The 18,883-nt window shown below is 42.9% G+C and overlaps 1 protein-coding gene across 8 annotated transcripts in view; it reads right to left on the minus strand.

Moving 5' to 3' along the window:
• The window catches only part of FUZ (fuzzy planar cell polarity protein), a 41,966-nt gene extending 29,993 nt beyond the window's left edge, over positions 1–11,973 (minus strand). For 2 of the 8 annotated variants that reach the window (XM_068097309.2, XM_068097306.2), the window contains exons 1-5: positions 11,736–11,959; positions 5,425–5,546; positions 4,728–4,820; positions 4,272–4,356; positions 3,980–4,048 (exon numbers count right to left, since the gene is read on the minus strand). In XM_068097309.2, the coding sequence (XP_067953410.1) occupies positions 3,980–4,048; positions 4,272–4,356; positions 4,728–4,820; positions 5,425–5,546; positions 11,736–11,810 (444 nt within the window). In that variant the 5' untranslated portion in view covers positions 11,811–11,959. Of the gene's footprint in view, positions 1–3,979; positions 4,049–4,271; positions 4,357–4,727; positions 4,821–5,424; positions 5,547–7,078; positions 7,453–11,735 lie in introns of those variants that run through there. The other 6 variants (XM_068097310.2, XM_068097308.2, XM_078782204.1 and 3 more) reach the window with 6 other exon arrangements.
• Positions 11,974–18,883: the final 6,910 nt, after the last annotated feature.

Here is an 18,883-nt window from a genome sequence, read left to right on the forward strand (position 1 = left end):
GAGAAAGTCCAGTTTGTTATCCAGGATGTATTCGTTCAGGATGAGGCATTTGTTGTTGAGGGACCGGGTGTTGAACAGGGTGAGCTTGATGTTGTTTTGAACAGCAGGGATGAATTCAGGTGATTTAGCCAGGGTTCGTAGGCAGGAGGTGCGATCGTGTGCGTTGCTGTGACCAGGTGCGCTGGGACGAATAGTGAGAGTGCGCTGAGCCGACCAGAGGACGGGGATGGAGTGACCTGATTGCAAATAAACAAACTTACGACCGGAGCCACGGTGAATGTACCTGGGTCGTCGGAGGAGTCCATTTGATTTGATGGCAGAGATGCATGATGGGGTGGAGCGGGTATTGAGCAGAATGAGCCTTGCGGCGGAGTACCGCAGAGCCATGCCAGGCAGGAGCGGAGAGACGAGACGAGGCCAAGGTTGAGGAGGTGAAACAATGGTCCCAACCCACGAGAGCAGGCCCAAGGAAACGAAGGAGCCAGGTAGGTGAAGCCAGGAGCAGAGCCGGGACCAAGCAGAGGGCAGGCAGGAGCAAAGAGACGATCACGAGGCCAAGATTGATCACGGCGGGAAACCGCCACCAAACCGCTGCGATGGTCACAACCCACGAGAGCGCGCACGAGGAAACAGCGAGCAGGCGAAGGAGCCGGGCAGGCGAAGCAGGGAGCAGAGCCGGGGCTATGCAGAGGGTAGACTCAATGGCCAAAAAATCCGCACGACCACCAAAAAAGAAAGCAACTGACAGTGGCCCGGTCGAAGAAGCGGCGAGCATGTGACGCCTGCGTCCTCTTCATACCGGACCGGAAGTGGCAGGGATCAATTCAGTTCTCTGCACACTCTGCTGGCTTCAGGAAGACTGTTCCAAAGAACATCCCCGTTTCCATCACTACTACGAGTCCATCCCCATCCGTCCGGTTGTGGAGGCGTAACCTTTGCTTCAAGCACCTGACTCCAGATGTGACCGGCCTGGTATTCTGCTCGTCGAGTGTGCTGAAGTAGAGCACCCTTGGTCGGTGGAATGTTGCTCACGTCTCTGCCTTTCTGTGTGAATAGGTCGATCTTGAGCTCATCAACATGGTGTTTAGAACTTGTTCGGTCATAAAGAAGTACGACGAATCTATCCAGAACATCCATAATAGCATCAACATCTGACATTTGTGGTTGTTCCATCAGCTTCATTAACTCCATTGTAACCTCAGGGCACATGCTCCATGTATCCCACACAGTCTTCTTTCCTCTGCCATCAAAGCAAGACGTCGTATCGCACCCAGTAATGGCGTGAAACATATGAAGTGCAATGGACTTCTCAGGACCAATTGCAGCTGAGATAACATGAGCTGGTACCATGCGCATATGCTTGCCTGTGCCGAACGCCACCCATAGAACATCCAGTGTCACTTCTAGGTTTTGAAATACATACACTGCCAGAACAACTACATCACTGTCCACCGTACGGATGAGAACAGTGTTGTGTTGTTTAGCTGCATCAGCAACATGAAGCATCATACAGCTGTCTGCTTCCTCATGTGTACAAAGGGCTAAACCTCCCGTGTTTCTTGGCTGGCGACAAACAACATCCTCATTCAGCGTACTGATTACCTGCTTCTCTGTTTGAATGTTGACAACTTCTCTGCTGAGGAATGAGAACAGTTCCTTCTTATTGTCAGAGAGCCGCAATAACTCTTGGCAATTTTTCGGTACTGCAGTCTTTGGCTCAACCCTTCGACAGCTTCCTTTCCCTCTCTTCTCTCTGGTCTGTGCCTTTAATGAATCTGTCCTGTAATCATCCCAGACAACATCAACCCTCTGAGCTCTTTGTAGCTTAGAATTTACATATGGCAGAAAGACATCGTGTGCATATTCCTGAAATGTTTTTGCTGCTCCAGGCTTCAACATATTTACAATGGCAGGTCCATCTAACACAACAACTTCGGCATCGAGAGTGTTGTCCTCCTTTTCTATGACTGTATCCTCAAGGCACTGAACAATGTTAGATTTGGTACCCTGTCTCAGCTTTCCACTGTCCGACAATGACAGAGTGGTTGGTTGATTGGTTGATTGGTTGATTCTCGTGATGGAAAAACTCTTACAAATTTCCATCACGAACTTGACAAGCAACATAGAGCCTAGAGAACAGGTTGCAGTCACTTTTCAGTGCCACCAAATGTTCCTGTGATTTCGTCTTCTGGCGTGTTGGTGGAGTACTGAATAGAGGGAGCTTTTTCTTCGTGATAACATCAAACAGTGGTTTGGTACATTCTACGAGTTGTTCATGAACAAAGGTGTTGTACTTCTCACGTCCAAGTTTCTCTATCCGATACAGAGCCATATTATTAATGCCATATTATTGATGTCATATTATTATCTGCAAAGAAGTTACACTTGAGTTAGTTCATTTTTACAAATAAGTCAAACAGGGGTTTCATGGAAAAAGTTGGCCACCTTAGTCAAACCAAACACGAATTGCAAGTTTAAATGCAATCTGTTAAATTTCCTGTTGAGATGAAAATTGCTGAAGTTACCCCACTTATTAGAAAAGCAAAGATAATACTAGTATTATACTAGTAAGCATATTATGAAATATGTAGTCTATCAGTACAGTGGTTTTTTGTGTATTATGATTCCATATATTTCTTGGTAATTAATCAATACATTCGTGCTAAAAGACCATGAATGTGTCTTCATAAACTGTAAAATGGTACTTACGTTTAAAAGGTGGTAACGTAAGTGACCACACATACTCGATATTGCCTTCTTTGATTTCTATGACCCCCAAAACCTATATGTAGACACCAGAATTAAGATCCTAGGCCTCATGGTTGCTGAGTTATGTAGTATTTTAGTGTCATGTGGTGGCCATTTTGAAATATGGCCGCCATAGCAATCACAGGCCAAAACTGGGATGGCACTATATCTAATTTTGTTTCTTATGGCCTCCTGAATGTGTACCTAGTTTGATGCTTTTATCAAAAAGTGCACGATTCGTCTCTATATTGCACCTATCCGCTGGACTAACATACAAAGCACTACGCAATAAATTACGTCACAAAAAACAGCAGAGTCATTCAAATGCAGAGAAGCCCTGTGATTGGCGGTGACTTGGACCAATCCACGACACATATATAATATGAAAATACACATTGCGTAGAGAGAGTGCTTCGTCGACAATGGTCAGTCGATCGAGTACGCAGCCCTCGCAAACATCTGTAGGCCTAGTAACAGGATGTGATGTATATAGTAACAGGTTGTGACATTTAGTAACATAATGTGACGTTTACTAATAGGATGTGACGTATACAGCAATAGGATATGATGTATAGTAACAGGATGTGATGTATATATAGTAACAGGATGTGATGTATAGTAACAGGATGTGATATATATAGTAACAGGATATGATGTATATAGTAACAGGATGTGATGTATATAGCAACAGGATGTGACGTATATAGCAATAGGATATGATATATAGTAACAGGATGTGATGTATATAGTAACAGGATGTGATGTATATAGTAACAGGATGTGATATATATAGCAACAGGATGTGACGTATATAGCAATAGGATATGATATATAGTAACAGGATATGATGTATATATAAAATCTTAATCAGTAAGGTTATTCTTTTTGTATTTGGCTTTGAAACGGAATATTTTTAATGTAGGAATTATTGATTTTAATCACCGGGTGAAAATAATTTATCGGTCGCACCAGACCAAAGCAAGATCACGTGGGCAAGATGGCGGATCATGGAAGGGACATTTGAAATGACAACATGAAATTTTGTTCCCAAGGGAATGGGGAATGACAGTGAAATTTTGAATGGATTTACATATACATGCAATTGTCATAGAGGTTCGCTTACGAAGCTCTCTATTATATAAATATATATACATACAGTATATGAAGTACAGTACTATCACAGAAGCAATTACATCAATAATAAACTACATTGCACCCATGTTAAACTTACCCTGAGATCTCTCTTCAGCCTCTCTACATTCTTGATGTTGGCAAGGTCCTCTAGCCCAACAAGTAAAACCTACGATACGATATGACACACACACACACACACACACACACACACCAACAATAAACAGGCAATGGCGGACGAATAAGGTGTTTGTGAAACTCACACAGATCCAAGTATATAAGACCGAAATGCAATCTCAAATTGGACCTCCAATGAATATAGGAGAAGACGCCATGCCGATCGGGTTAGCCCATCGCAAAATATATCTGATTTAACCACACGATCTGCCTACCATGGCATCAAAGAAGGAACTCAGCAGCCTCTGCAGGTAAGCTTCGCTGCTCTGGTTGTCGTCTGTAACTAGCATCATCGTAATGCTGAAAAACACAAACTTTCACAAATAAGGGAAAGTATTGGCAACATTTTCTAACATAATCAAATAAATTTCCATCCATTCCTCGCTGGAGGACTTGGTTCACATCAACAAGACTTCATATGCACACTTGAAAAAGTAGGCCGGTATGTACTAGTACCGTGACCAAATTCTGAATTTATCACATTGACCTACAAGAGGTACTACATCAATGGCTTGGTCACTCCACCATAAATAATCTCAAACATGGAAAATCGCCCAAACGGATGGAATCAGATAGTCACTGTATTCAGTCGCCAATGCAGTTTACCTACATGACTCCACCAGCATGCAACAGGTAAACGCATGATGAGCTTCATCAACCGCTACACTCACTGGATTGGTTTCCAAGAGGCAGGACTTTCCTCGAAGGGTGTCGCAACCCGAAAAGCACGGGATTCAAGAAGATTGGGCTGATGTTGCAACATCCTGGATGACACAACAAGTGGACGATCCACATCTCGGACATGTAGCCTCGCAACAAAATCCTCACAGCACAACAAGCACACGACGCAGAACAACAAACCACAGCGATTCAAGTAGAGAGGCTTCTCCAACTTTTGACCTTGTCAATGTGCGTCATTCCCTTTTGAAGGAGTGGAGGATGCATCAGCTCTCCTTAGCCCTTCAATCGTGCACCTTCCAAAAGCCATTGCTATCTACACTGGCACGGCCAATAACTCAAGTACCATAATTATGGATGAAATGCCATTGATTAAGGTATGTGGACCACCATGGAAGCCAGCCAGGGTAAGCTGACATTTTGGGCGTTAATCCTTCGTTGGAGTAAAGGAGGTACGAAGGGTTAATGCCTAAAACGTCATTTTCTCACTCAATATTCTGTTCATTTCATCCCTGGTTCTACATGTCTGCGTATCAGTACCAGCAAGACCAGTTCTTCTTCCTCTACATCATTCCCATAATAGATTTATTCTGGTGGAGTGTACAGTAAATAAAGAGAGGGGTGGAGGTGCAAGAATTTTGTTGAAACTAAAAGTGCAACAAACGGATGTAGTGTACAAACGCTGCTTACGTGTTATGGAAATTGCGCCATGCTAGCTTCCCCGCGCTAGAGCATGTCGTAAGAAGCTCGACGCCTTGGCCACCACCGAACATGTGTACGCCGTTCAGCGAGCTGATCACCGAAAAAGGTAACTGCGCATACAACACAAAACAAAAAAGGCAACAGGAAATCATAACGGAAACTTTATATTATCAAGATCAACTTTCCATTCTTACACTTCACCGACAACAGTTCACAGAAAAGCTTGTGTGCATCTCTTTCAATAAAAGGAACAACCAGTGAAGTGAGCAGCATCTGATTTTACACCCATATATTTAAATGTTTATACAAGATCTAAGCTCATGGAAGAGTGAGGTGACAGGACAAAAATGGCACGTGCTGAGAATGTGGCAACAGTTGGTCATAATGAGCAAGGGAAAGAACGAACAGGAAAAGAGAAGAGAGAGGAGGTGAGTAAATGCTGCAGCCTGTAAGAGGATTTGGTTGGTGGGGTTAATAGACATGGAAAAGATCAAGAGTGGGGTAGAGGGGGTCACATGAATGGCGGTGCACCCTCTTGCCTGAAACCCTGTAGAAAAGAGTGTTATTGAACCATCTCAAGAAGGCGGTTTCACAGACGGGAGAAAAGCGGAACAAGGGTGGATGTGTTCAGGAAACTTGGATTAAAGAACTTTAACCAGGAGGGGTTACTGTAAGAACTCGTGTACCCTGGAGGAACTGGGGAAGGGTGGAGGGGAGAGTGAGAGAGTGAGAGAGTGAGAGAGTGAGAGAGTGAGAGAGTGAGAGAGTGAGAGAGTGAGAGTGAGAGAGAGAGAGAGAGAGAAAGAGAGAAAGAGAGCAGAATGAGCAAGACCAGATGAGAGGTGATAAGAGAAAAACAAAAAGGTAACTGCGCATACAACACAAAACAAAAAAGGCAACAGGAAATCATAACGGAAACTTTATATTATCAAGATCAACTTTCCATTCTTACACTTCACCGACAACAGTTCACAGAAAAGCTTGTGTGCATCTCTTTCAATAAAAGGAACAACCAGTGAAGTGAGCAGCATCTGATTTTACACCCATATATTTAAATGTTTATACAAGATCTAAGCTCATGGAAGAGTGAGGTGACAGGACAAAAATGGCACGTGCTGAGAATGTGGCAACAGTTGGTCATAATGAGCAAGGGAAAGAACGAACAGGAAAAGAGAAGAGAGAGGAGGTGAGTAAATGCTGCAGCCTGTAAGAGGATTTGGTTGGTGGGGTTAATAGACATGGAAAAGATCAAGAGTGGGGTAGAGGGGGTCACATGAATGGCGGTGCACCCTCTTGCCTGAAACCCTGTAGAAAAGAGTGTTATTGAACCATCTCAAGAAGGCGGTTTCACAGACGGGAGAAAAGCGGAACAAGGGTGGATGTGTTCAGGAAACTTGGATTAAAGAACTTTAACCAGGAGGGGTTACTGTAAGAACTCGTGTACCCTGGAGGAACTGGGGAAGGGTGGAGGGGAGAGTGAGAGAGTGAGAGAGTGAGAGAGTGAGAGAGTGAGAGAGTGAGAGAGTGAGAGAGTGAGAGAGTGAGAGTGAGAGAGAGAGAGAGAGAGAAAGAGAGAAAGAGAGCAGAATGAGCAAGACCAGATGAGAGGTGATAAGAGAAAAACAAAACAGAAAATTCTGACCTGTCAAGAAAAACAGACTTTGTGAGAGATTTCCTCATCGTGAGAGATTTCAATAATCATGAGAGTTTTAGGTTCCAGAGAATCCAGGACAGACAGATGTGATGCTGCGCTGCCAGCCCATAAGGGTGAGCACTACTCCCCTAAGCCCCAGACAAAGTCCTTGCAGGCTGAAAGTTGTTCTGATGTAAATCGTTCAAAGAATGACTTGAAAGGTTGAGTTGGAATGCCTGTTAAACAAGAAAGAGGGCTCACATCCTCGACATGAGTCATACACTGGATAAATGACAAGTACAGTACTGAAGGTAAAAATGGCAATTATCGGTAGATATGCCTGGATGTTCCTTTGTCCAGAACTTTGTGATACCCAGCACAACAGCAACATCTGATGCTTTGCATTAGCCTTGGTCCTTCCCTGCGTCGGTTTCACCACATCCTTTTTATGCCTCCGTCCCCAAAGGTGGCTGGAGGCATTATGCTTTCGGGTTGTCCGTCCGTACGGGCTAAACCTCGTTTTTCTCAGCAACTGCATGTCCAATTGAGACGAAACTTTCAGGGTAGGAGTGACACCCATGTATAATTTTTTTAAAGCAATTGTGATGTCATAGGTCATGTGGTATGGCAGTCGTCTTGAATTAAACGCAAATAAGTGAAAAATTATTTCTCGGAAACCGCTGAAAGGAAAAATTTGAAACATGGCACATTGTCAAGTACTTCCAATAGGGAACAAAAGTATGATAATGATGACATCATAGGTGAAGTGGTATACCAATCAAAAATGTTTTAATCGAATTCCTTATCCTAAAAGTCTGAAATTGCATGCACATGATTTATGACCCATTTATATTGAAATATTACATTTATGACATCATAGGTTACATGGTTTGGCAGCCATATTGGATTTAACCTAAAACCTTAAAAAAACATCTTCTCCCAAACCACCAAATCGATCGACTCGAAACTTTACGTGTGTCATTGACTAGGCATGGTGATTAAAAGATGATTACGAAAACATCATTGGTCACATGGAGTGGCAGCCATATCGGATTGAAGGAAAATATTAAATAATTATGGCTCTGAAACCGCTTACCCTATCGATGCGAAATTTTACAAATATCATCTAGCACCATTGCTGCATGTAGTTTGAAAATGATGACGTCATAGGTCACGTAGTTTGGCAGCCATCTTGGATAGAAAAAACTAACCTTATCCGATCAACACGAAACTTCACAAACGTGGTCCCCTACACATACATATGCAGAGTTAACATTTTTAAAGGTCATATGTCATGTGGTATGGTAGCCATATTAGCTTAAAAGCCGATATTTTTTTTAAATCCCTTCTCTGAAACCACTTCACTGATCGACGTGAAACCTGTCATGGCTGGTGAAAATGTGATACTTGGAAACAGCTGAAGGGATTTAAATCAAACTTGTTTATTTTTAGGACAGTGAACGAGGGCATCTACCCTTTGTGGGACGATGCGGAGGCATATTGGCGACACAGTCACATTGTTCTAGTTCAAAGGGGTGTTCCAGTTCTGTCATAAGGGGGGAAGGTTTTATCCTGTGGCACCATCATCCTCCAGAAGCTCTCCCATGAAGAGGTGTGGGTAGAGGATATAATGAAGGGAAAAAAACGAGCATGTGACTGCAAAAACAACCGTCTATATATTACTTTTAGCACACGGAGGTGGATGCATGGACCAGCATTACGCAAAGAGGGGGATGGAGGAGGGTGGGCAGCGAGGAGTGGCTGGGTAAGGGCATGGGTGTAGTGGCCTCCCTCCCACCCCCTCGCAGTGGGGGACAAAAACTGAAGAACTAATGCCAGGAGACAGGACACCTAGTTTAATGTCCATCGGAGAGACAACACACACATTGATGAATTACCCTGCCTGTGACACACCAGCTTGGATTCAAACCCACGTTCAACAGCTTACAGGTGAGTGCGCTACCTCTAGTCTCGGCCATCCTGCCAACCCTGAACCTCTGATCACATGGTACTAAATTAAACAAGACCGAAAGTCTAACAGCGGCGTAGCCGGCCTTGTTTGATACTTTAGTTGAAGAGGATAGTATGACCTGGGCATGGGGATACCTTTAGCAAGTAATGTAAGTATAAAAATATTTTGAAGTATGTACCGGTACTCGAAGTCTCTAAGCTGTCTGTCACCATGGAAGTGAAGAGATTGCATTGAGACACTGGTTTATTCTGTATGTTTTGAGTCAACAATGAACCAACCATACACCACTTCGATCCAGTTCCTTTACAGTCACGACAAAGGGAATGCAGTGTTATGATTATATTTACGATATTATTATTATTAACGTTATCATTACTAGGGCGTGCCCGCACGTACGTGCTTGCCCATACGTGCGTGCAAAAAAACATGCGTGCAAACAACAACAACAAAAAAAAACTTTGAAACCACGTGGCAGTAACGACCACAGAACCCCCCCTCTATTTACATGAAATGGTTTGGTCCATTCACAAAGCCAAAGCGAACGGCTTGCACGTGGCAGTAACGACCACAGAACCCCCCCCTCTATTTACATGAAATGGTTTGGTCCATTCGCAAAGCCAAAGCGAACGGCTTGCGAGTACGGTGACCATACCTTGGGAACCACTTGTCCGATTAATTTCAAACCTTGAAAAGGCACATCCTCGGGTCCCCAGCAATATACCTGGCAAGTTTCAAGTATATCGGACCGGTAGTTGTCGAGAAACAGCGGTCGCAGACAGACAACACACACACACACACACACACACACACACACACACACACACACACACACACACACACACACACACACACAGACACACACACATACACACAGAGATTACTGGAATTATAGATAGACTAGGGCGTGCCCGCATGTACGTGCTTGCCCGTACGTGCTTGCCCGTACGTGCATGCAAAAAAACATGCGTGCAAACAACAACAACAAAAAAAACTTTGAAACCACGTGGCAGTACCGACCACAGAACCCCCCCCTCTATTTACATGAAATGGTTTGGTCCATTCGCAAAGCCAAAGCGAACGACCACAGAACCCCCCCCCTCTATTTACATGAAATGGTTTGGTCCATTCGCAAAGCCAAAGCGAACGGCTTGCGAGTACGGTGACCATACCTTGGGAACCACTTGTCCGATTAATTTCAAACCTTGAAAAGGCACATCCTCGGGTCCCCAGCAATATACCTGGCAAGTTTCAAGTATATCGGACCGGTAGTTGTCGAGAAACAGCGGTCACAGACAAACACACACACACACACACACACACAGACACACACAGAGATTACTGGAATTATAGATAGATTATTACGATACCACAGTATTAAGAAACCTGGACTAATTTGTTCCAAGTGGCCTGAAGGTCAGGAATGAAGCCTAAGGCCTATACGTATTGTATCATTGGAAGATCCGTAACGCCGATGCTTTTGATATTTCATGGTCATTTTAACCATCGTGTTTGTGTTTAACAATGAATGAAAAACGTAAAGGTAGAGCATGGCCATTGTGATATATGACAGGTTCAACGATATGTTTGGCCTGAACGGCATATAAATCAAAATGGCGGTGTGTGGGGTCAGTTGTAATACGCCGTAATGACATCACAAACGTAATTACGTCACATTACCCCTGTCATGTGACCAAAATCCCAGCTCTGATTGGTGTACATTTGTGAGGGACATACACATACAGACAGACAAAGACTGTTCTAGACGGCTTTGCCGTTTGGGCTAAGCCATAAAAAATTAAAAACTTCTCTTTATCTATACTATAAGAAAGCTCTTTGTGTATGTGACACAAAATTTGATTACTTCAAAATGGCAAAATGATTAAAACATCACCAGGCAACGCCGGGTACCCCGACTAGTATTTTTACCTCCACCACTGGTGGTGGATGGAGGTTATGTTGTGTGTGGTTATGTTGTGTTTTCACCCCTGTCTCTGTCTGTTTGTTTGTGAACAGGATATCTCAAAAGGTTGCGGACGGATTTGGACAACATTTTCTGGACCGGTGGGTGTGACACGGATAAGATGATTATAATATTTTGGTGAAGATCCAGATCCGGATCTGGATAGGAATTTAAAAAAAGTGATTCTTCACCATTGAGAGATAGGGCAAAAACGATATATAGTGACTATGACTAGTAAAAATCCCAACAAAAATGATGGGCTGGAACAGTTTATTTGACTGTGCACCTTCGTGAGTCACGCATTTTGGGTGACTCATATAATTACTTGGTGTCATGTCAAAACTTGATGTGACGTTCGATCGGGCGATGACGCCACGGCTGACATTTTTGCAGGGCTCCGGTGTACAAAATCTGGCATTACACCGCGGGTAATGAGTGGTAAGGGGTGAAAATCGCAGGGAAGTGCGTTACGTAATATATGGACATCTCCTAACGTTCTCATTTCCATGGGATGTCGAATCCCAGAGGAAAACATACAGATACAAACATAAACAAGAGTGTTGTGGTACCACACATGACACATCGTTGTTACCACATTTAAAAACCGACCGTTCGATCCAAGACATGGAGATGCACACAAGCTTAGACACCGCGATAAAGACGTGAAGATAGACTCATCGGACATAATACGCCGATGGACACGTACACGTGTATAACCGTGAGAGGAACCAAACCTGTTTCCCGGGCCCTGCAGGTCGAGAGTAGAGCGGAATTCCACCCTCAGCCATGCACACAACCTGGAGCAGCATCCTCTCGAGCTGTTGCAATACCTCGACGCATTTGCTACAGCGTTTGAGTTTTTAAAACACCAATTATAACTGTACTTTACTTCAGGCCCGCACATCACACACTGTAGACAGTAGACACGCGCAACGAGGGCGGGGCCGTCGCTCGCCACGCCCCTTCCGCGCTGACACGCAAGCCTCGCCCATTCCTAAAGAGTCACAATCAATCCTTTGCAATTCGGCTCCACACAAAGCAGTCAACCAAAACCTATCAATTTAATAATATTCGTGTTATTAGGTTTCCTCTACATGCAAATGTATAGGAAAACCTATTGTTTCTGTGCTGATTTTTCATTATTATCCCCCCCCCCCCTTATTTTCCAGGTCTGAAAATTAAAAATTCATGTTCTCAGCAACCGTTGGTCCGATTGGCACTAAATTTTCACCAAGTGATTGGCTAGACCTGTATAATTTTTAGTGCTAATGATGACGTCATAGGTCACGTGGTATGGGCGCCATCTTGGGAAAAACCATCAACTATGCCCCTCTATATCTCCGAAACGGCTCAATGGAAAAAAATCGAGTCATGGCTCATTCTAAAGAACTCTGTATTGGGACCAAAAAATATGTTTATTTCGGATTTTTTTTTTGTTTGTTTTTTGTTTTTTGTATACAAGATCGAGGCTCGTGAAAGAGCGAACATTTATCACACAGAAAGACAAACCGACAAACCGACACATAACCGACAAACCGACACATAAAACAAATAACATCGGGAGCGGTAGACAAGATGGGGAGAGAGGGGGAAGGACACAAACACAACATTTGAGAGCAGGAGCCGAGAGACATGGAGACATCGAGAGATCTGTGGGAGGGAGAGGGCTTTGGGGGGAGGCATGGGAAAGGGGGTGGGAGAGGCATAAAACATATGGACACTGCCAGGACTACCAGGAAAGAAGTTGGAATTACAAACAAGGTGGATCTGGGGTGAATTAGTGGGGGTAGAAAAGATCAAGGTTTTGGATGTGGGAAGATAAGAGATGGTGGTGAACAGCTGTTTTAAAGACCTGGAGGGAGGAGTGGGATTGAAGGGAGTGTGGGAGTTTGTTCCAGAGGCGGGAGAAAAGAGGAATGAAGGAGTGAAGGTGAGCAGAGAGCCGAGATTTCGGCAGTTTAACCATCAGAGGCTTGCTGGCAGATCTTGTGCGACCTGTAGGAATATTTGGGGGACAGAGCACAGAGAGAGCTGGGGGAGCAAGGCCGGAGAGGAGTCGGTAGAAGACAGAAAGACCACCTACCTGCCTGCGGTGAGTGAGTGAAAAGCCCTCAGAGATAGCTTCATCGCGGGAGATTCCCTTGGATTCCCGCGAGATAGATTCCCGGGAGATAGATTCCCGCGGGATATTAAAAATGCTAACGTTACGAGGTTAGATTTGGACAAATAGAACCCTTGGTGCCACGAATATGATATTATTTGTGCATGACCTAAGTCCTATGTGAAAAAAAAAATCATAATCCAAAAAATTTCGACGTCATAAGTCACATAGTTCGGCCGCCATATTGTTTTTCATGGAAAACACTAAAAACCCTTTTTCTCCAAAACGGCTGAACAGATCGAGCCCAAACTTTGCATGCATGATCACATACCCATGACGAACAAAACGTTCAGCGACAATGATGTCATACGTCACATGGTTTAGGAGTTATGACGTTTTGAAGCATACATTTTAAAACGTATCCCCTCCCTCATTTTTGAATATATCAAATAGAAACTTGACAAATATGTTCCCAATTCCTGGAAGTTAAAACGTTATTTGGGAAGTTGCAATAAGTTATATGGTTTGGCAGCAATGGATAATTGAACGAAAATCTTTAAAAACATTCTATCTCTTGAACCGCTGCATTGATTTTCCCTGAAACAGTAATGTAATGTAGCTGTCATCAAAGAGAATAAGGGTTAAAATTTTCAACATGATTGGGTGTACGGTCTGGAAGCCAGAAGTTGTTATTGTTAGAAGAAGAAGAAACTGCATTTTTTCTTTTCAGGCCATGTCAATGATTCTGCCATTGCCATTTTTCGGATAAATTTCCTTTTAAAATAACTTTCTCTGCTGTGGTTGGACCGATTGACAGGAAATTTTCACCACAGGAGCGGCTCAATCTGTGGAATCTTTTAGTAGTGATTATGACGTCATCGGTCACGTGATACAGGCGCCATCTTGGAAAAACGGAAAAGAATTGCACCTCTATATCTCCAAAAGCGTTGTGTATAAAAGATTGAGACATTGCTCAATGTAAAGACCTCTGCATGCAGAATAACATATGTGAATGATGATGTCATAGGTGCCTCCATTATGACGTCATAATTCGACAAGTAAAAAAACTTCATCTGATCGGGATGAAATTTTTTGAGCATCATCAGTAGATGATAAATGTTGTTCCTGGGACAAACCCATTTAACATGGGAAATCCCTATCTAATGTCGTTTACCCCCCTGTCTTTTCCCACTTTTGGAAAACACCCCTATTAATCCAAAAGACTCTATGAGCCTTTTAGCCTTTTGAACCATGAGCTTATTGGCCTTACTAGGGCATGCCCGTACTATATCTATATCTAAAATTATATCCCCCCCTCTATTTACATGAAATGGTTTGGTCCAAAGCGAACGGCTTGTGAGTACGGTGACAATCCCCCCCCCTCTATTTACATGAAATGGTTTGGTCCAAAGCGAACGGCTTGCGGAGTTTGGTAAAGAAATCGCCATAGCTGATAGCTCGGTAACTACTTCTCCGATTAATATGAAACCTTGAATTGGGACAATGTTTTTATGTTTTTAATTGAATTACTATCCGTAATGGCGCACGCTCTCACAGGAGCTCCGGAAGGTCGCATATCGCAGTTACGATGAATCGCAAAATAGTTTTAATTAGTTTTAAAACATAGTTTAACGGCAACATAGTTTGCCAACGTGAAATAAATGAATACGCTCTCAAATGTGCCGTCCGAGGCAGAGTCTGTTCGCCACGTTCGGCACACGTGATAGCTCGCTGCTCTCTGATTGGTTGAATCGTTTTTTTGGACATAGCTCGGTAACTACTTGTCCGATTAATATGAAACCTTGAAAAGGCACATCCTCAGGTCCCCAGCAATATACCTGGCAAGTTTCAAGTATATCGGACCGGTAGTTGTCGAGAAACAGCGGTCGCATACACACAGACAGAGATTACTGGCATTATAGATAGATGAGCCAATTAATCTACTTGGGCTAATACATAATGAAGATATTTTAATTGAGCTAGGGCTGAATGGTAAACCCATCTTGATGTACCAGGCTGAACACTAACAGCTTGGAACCAATCCTTCATTGAACCTCCAAATCTCCATTCACTTACATGTAAATTTTCCTCTCACCATCACTTTTCTTCATTTCCCCTTAACACCTCTATTCCTGCCCCCCTTGGTCTTATGGTACTCTTACTATCAATGATCATTGTTGTTTAGTAGACCACTGAAACAACGATCCTACAAATATTTGTTTATGCGTAGGAAATAATTTAATTCTCCTACAACTCTCTTCACCATCTAATACTTAACAAAGTATATGTTTGAGTTTGGTTCTTTATCAAGATATTTTAACTGAGCTAAGATAAAATGATAAACCTCCCTTAATGTTCTTGTCTGAGCGCCTCCTGTGCCACACACCATTTTTAAATTAAAATATATATTTTCCTGACAACCATCAAAGTTTTCTGTCCACTCAAAAATATTTCCATCTTTTTTCCCAACTCACCGGTATTTAAATTAATTCTCTTATTTGTTTTGTGAACTTTTTTACCAGTTGCCTTTTCAATAAGTCTTATTTGATATTTTTCACATTCATTATGTTTTCCATTTATATACCAAGGTTGATTACACCTCCACTCTTTAGTCTGGTTGATACTTGGTTCTATCATTTATATAATAGTAAAAAAAGGCGGCGGTAGCCCGTTAAAATCCCTAACCCCCTTTTTAACTTATCACTTATATACTTATATAACCATAAGGGAGACTATCATTTCCATTTTCTAAAATAAACCTCTTATCATCAAAAGCTCCTAATGCTTTCTTATTTATCTCTTCTGTATCTATCTATAATGCCAGTAATCTCTGTCTGTGTGTATGCGACCGCTGTTTCTCGACAACTACCGGTCCGATATACTTGAAACTTGCCAGGTATATTGCTGGGGACCTGAGGATGTGCCTTTTCAAGGTTTCATATTAATCGGACAAGTAGTTACCGAGCTATGTCCAAAAAACGATTCAACCAATCATCTATCTATAATGCCAGTAATCTCTGTCTGTGTGTATGCGACCGCTGTTTCTCGACAACTACCGGTCCGATATACTTGAAACTTGCCAGGTATATTGCTGGGGACCTGAGGATGTGCCTTTTCAAGGTTTCATATTAATCGGACAAGTAGTTACCGAGCTATGTCCAAAAAACGCTTCAACCAATCAGAGAGCAGCGAGCTATCACGTGTGCCGAACGTGGCGAACAGACTCTGCCTCGGACGGCACATTTGAGAGCGTATTCATTTATTTCACGTTGGCAAACTATGTTGCCGTTAAACTATGTTTTAAAACTAATTAAAACTATTTTGCGATTCATCGTAACTGCGATATGCGACCTTCCGGAGCTCCTGTGAGAGCGTGCGCCATTACGGATAGTAATTCAATTAAAAACATAAAAACATTGTCCCAATTCAAGGTTTCATATTAATCGGAGAAGTAGTTACCGAGCTATCAGCTATGGCGATTTCTTTACCAAACTCCGCAAGCCGTTCGCTTTGGACCAAACCATTTCATGTAAATAGAGGGGGGGGGGGGGGGGATTGTCACCGTACTCGCAAGCCGTTCGCTTTGGACCAAACCATTTCATGTAAATAGAGGGGGGGATATAATTTTAGATATAGATATAGTACGGGCATGCCCTAGTATAATTGATGTTTATAACTTCTTATTCCATTAATCTTTCTAAACTCTTCTTTCTTTGTTGTTAAACAGTTATAATAATCCTTAAAGTTTATTGTTTCTTTAATAACATTTTTCTTTACACCTTTTAACTTCTTATCAGTCTTTTCAACGTTATTCACAATGTATTTATAAGCATAAGCCTTTGACCTCAATCCCACAAATTCACTCATAACATATCCTCCTAATTCATCCTTGAACTTTCCAATCACCTTTTTATTTTTAGAAGAGAACAACTCACTCTCTGGACTGTAATTACTTGTATCATAGATACTAGGGCATGCCCGTACTATATATATGCCCGTACTATATATCTATCTAAAATTATATCCCCCCCCTCTATTTACATGAAATGGTTTGGTCCATTCGCAACGCCAAAGCGAACGGCGAACGGCTTGCGAGTACAGTGACAATCCCCCCCCTCTATTTACATGAATGGTTTGGTCCATTCGCAACGACCACAGAACCCCCCCCTCTATTTACATGAAATGGTTCGGTCCAAAGCGAACGGCTTCCGGAGTTTGGTAAAGAAATCGCCATCGCGTACACAAACGCGCAGGAAAGCGAATGAATCGCAAATTCGTTTTTATTAGTTTTAAAACATCGTTTAACGCCAACATAGCGCCAACATAGTTTGCAAACGTGAAATAAATGAATACGCTCTCAAATGTGCCATCCGAGGCAGAGTGTGTCCGCCACGTTCGGCACACGCGCTAGTTCGCTGCTCTCTGATTGGTTGAATCGTTTTTTGGACATCGCTCGGTAAGTAATTGTCCGATTAATATGAAACCTTGAAAAGGCACATCCTCGGGTCCCCAGCAATATACCTGGCAAGTTTCAAGTATATCGGACCCGTGGTTGTCGAGAAACAGCGGTCACAGACAAACAAACACACAGACAGACACACACACACACACACACACAGAGATTGCTGGAATTATAGATAGATTAATGTCCTCTTTCATGTCTGAATAAACACCATCAGTATTAATTTTTAAAATAAAACGATCTGTATCCATATAAAGTAGATTAACATCATTTTGATATTTCTTCCTCAAGTTATTATAAAAGTAATCATACATTAATGACTTTGATAAATCAAGAATTGATGTTCCAATATAAATAGGTTTGTCCATTTCAATACTCTCTTTAATCAAATGGATCGCACAAAAGTTCTCAGTAAAGACCTCAGCTCGAGTAAAACTCGGTCTATTAATTAATTTTGATGCTTGTTCCCAGGATGTTGCTAGTCTGATATTTTGTCTTTTCCTCACGTTCTCCATGGTCTTACCAAAGACCGCATTATTCATCAATTTATAAAAGTCTTTCTCAAAATCTGTCTTTGACTCTTGTTACGTGGTCCTCCCGGTGAGTACCTGGTCTCGGTGACCCCCGGACCGTGAGAGGAACTCCGCCAGAAATATCTATGATTTATACGCTTTCGTAACGCAATCAATATGAAAGACACAACAATTCAAGTCAATAAGAAACCCCACACCAAGGATCCGGATTCATCAATAATATATTCCCCAATCAATTGTTACATATTTATGTGAATGTATGTGAATTACTATTCAGGTCTTTGCTTATCAATGTGTAGTCGATTAAAGGTTGTTGTGATTAAAGGGTCAGGAGCCCTTCTGAGAAAAAGGAGACCGGAAACGGAAGAAGAAAAGACACGAGGTCCTGGAGAAGCGATGATTCTTCTTCTTCCTCGCCGAGCTCGGACGCGAGCGGTATCGCTATTGAGCAACGTAAGAGAATCGGCGTTTAACAGCCCGTCTGGCGAGAGGAGTTACCGGGACGTGTAACTACCCTTTGACACGTCAAGTCACTGTGGGTTCGTGCACGGAACCAAGCGTCCGGCACAGTTCGCCTCACCGTCTACAAGGCCGCGTACGGGTCGCCCCTTGGGCCTCGCGCGCTGGGCAAGCCGCGTGTTGCTTTGCCCGCTTTGCTTTACCCGCTTTGCTTGGCCAGGAGGTGTGCGCTGCAGCCGTTGTTCCCGGTATGGGACGTGCCCGGTGGAAGCACGTCAGGAAGGGTCCGTTCAACCGCCCACGTGCGGAGATCGAACTACAGGAGTA

This window comes from Myxine glutinosa, chromosome 7 (genome assembly GCF_964187855.1).
Source record: "Myxine glutinosa chromosome 7, kmMyxGlut1.1, whole genome shotgun sequence".
In the NCBI taxonomy this organism is placed as follows: domain Eukaryota; kingdom Metazoa; phylum Chordata; class Myxini; order Myxiniformes; family Myxinidae; genus Myxine; species Myxine glutinosa.